At 41.9% G+C, this 1,614-nt stretch overlaps 1 protein-coding gene across 1 annotated transcript in view; it reads right to left on the bottom strand.

Annotated features, from left to right (window-relative positions):
* Window positions 1-1,246: 1,246 nt before the first annotated feature.
* Window positions 1,247-1,614, bottom strand: part of TNFSF10 (tumor necrosis factor (ligand) superfamily, member 10) — a 7,542-nt gene continuing 7,174 nt past the window's right edge. The window contains exon 5 of the mRNA XM_008938932.1: window positions 1,247-1,614. This exon is cut by the window's right edge and continues 102 nt beyond it. Coding sequence (XP_008937180.1) covers window positions 1,247-1,614 — 368 coding nt within the window.

The following is a 1,614-nucleotide window of genomic DNA, read 5'->3' as shown; positions in this document are numbered from 1 at the left end:
TTAATATAAAATACTCCTACTCATAGAGTTAAAACAGACAGTGCCCAATTTCTAAAAAAATTAGTTTAAAAAAAAAATTATGAAAACTTTTCACCCTTTCGAAAAAAAAAAAAAAAAAAAAAAAAAAAATCAAAACAGCATTACCTAAATATGCAGCTGTTGTTTAAGTACAGACAGTTGTCTGTTTCCTTCAAAATATTAAGTCATTGGGGCGTGTTATTCTGCATTACATCTTACCAAATACAGGCCAGTACAAATAAACAGGGAAGAACCATGTCATGCTCAATTTGTGGCAAATGTCTAAGAGAATTCAGTATTTACAGAAAACCAACCACCTTTTTTCTGGATCAAGTACTTGCTGTCAACAAGTGTAACAGCAAGTACGTTTCTGAACCTATTGGAAGCCTGATGAAATCTTTGCGGCACAGCAATTAAGTAAATAGGCACCATCATAATGTGCTGATCAAAACACTGATTGATTTCAAATCCTCTTCTTTGCCATTCCAGCAGCTGTTTTTATGTACAATATCCTGATTAAGACAGACTAATGTGTTTACTCAAGCCACAATCCTGAAAAATGCTTAAGCACATATTTAATTTCAAGCATGTAAATACCCTGATTTAGTCAGACTGTTTGTGTGCTTAAAATTAATTAGGTGCCTAAGTGCTTTGTTAGATGAGATGAAGATCTACAGTTTGAATTTCTGACAGCTTGTCAACTTTTGCCAAGCTCAGGTTCAAACAGAAACTTCCAGAGTAATTCCACAGGCATCCAGGAAGCCAAACTTGCAAAGGCTCCTCACAGGAGCTGAGATATTCCAGATGGGGTCCCAATGGAGACCACAATGTCCAGCATCAGCCTTGTGTAACCAGACCTGGAGCATCCTCCATCCCACCTGCGGCAGCCGAACCGGTGTGGAACATCTCCGTGGAGGTGGTGGCAAGCTCTAACCTGCCTGGGCTTCTGGCTGAAGGTGTTGTCTGTGGTGTGTGGAATCCTGCTGTGGCCCCAGCCTGGCTGGGCAGTGAGCCGTGGTGCCTGAGCCTGCACAAGGCAACACCGTCTGAGCTGCAGCCAGCTGGGAGAGCATTCAGCGTGGTCCAGCCCCACGCTGAGCGGGCTGAGAAAGGGGAGTCTGGTGCTGTTGGTATTGCTATGGTCCTTGTTTATTATCCCCTATTTTATAGAACTTTAAGCTGGTCCTAGCTATGAAAACTGGTTCCTTGGGAGCGTGATTCTAATCTTTTAACCGATCATAAAGGCTCCAAAAAAACTTGCTTCTTTATCCATGTCAACTATGTCACCATTACTGACAGAGACAAAAATCCTGTCCTCTCTTTTCAGCTGAAACACACCGCCTTGGTAGATGGAGTAAAGTCCATACTCTGCTTTTTTAGACCAGCAGCTTGTTCTTGCACTTTTCATGAGCAAAATGGGCTCTGGGTAATTAGTCAGTTTGTAAACATACTGGACAAGCTGTTTGGGGTTCCTGATTTGTGACAACAAATCTGAATCCTCGTTCTCGTTCTCACGGAAACGAAAATAAGTTTGTGAGTAGATGTAATAAAAGCCTGTTTGGGGTATCACTAACTCGCCATTCCTCAGCTCCACAT

Source organism: Merops nubicus, unplaced genomic scaffold (assembly GCF_000691845.1).
Source record: "Merops nubicus isolate BGI_N331 unplaced genomic scaffold, ASM69184v1 scaffold37224, whole genome shotgun sequence".
NCBI classification, from domain to species: Eukaryota; Metazoa; Chordata; class Aves; order Coraciiformes; family Meropidae; genus Merops; species Merops nubicus.
The sequence above is the reverse complement of the archived record's forward strand: the minus strand, read 5'-3'. Positions and strand labels throughout refer to the sequence as shown.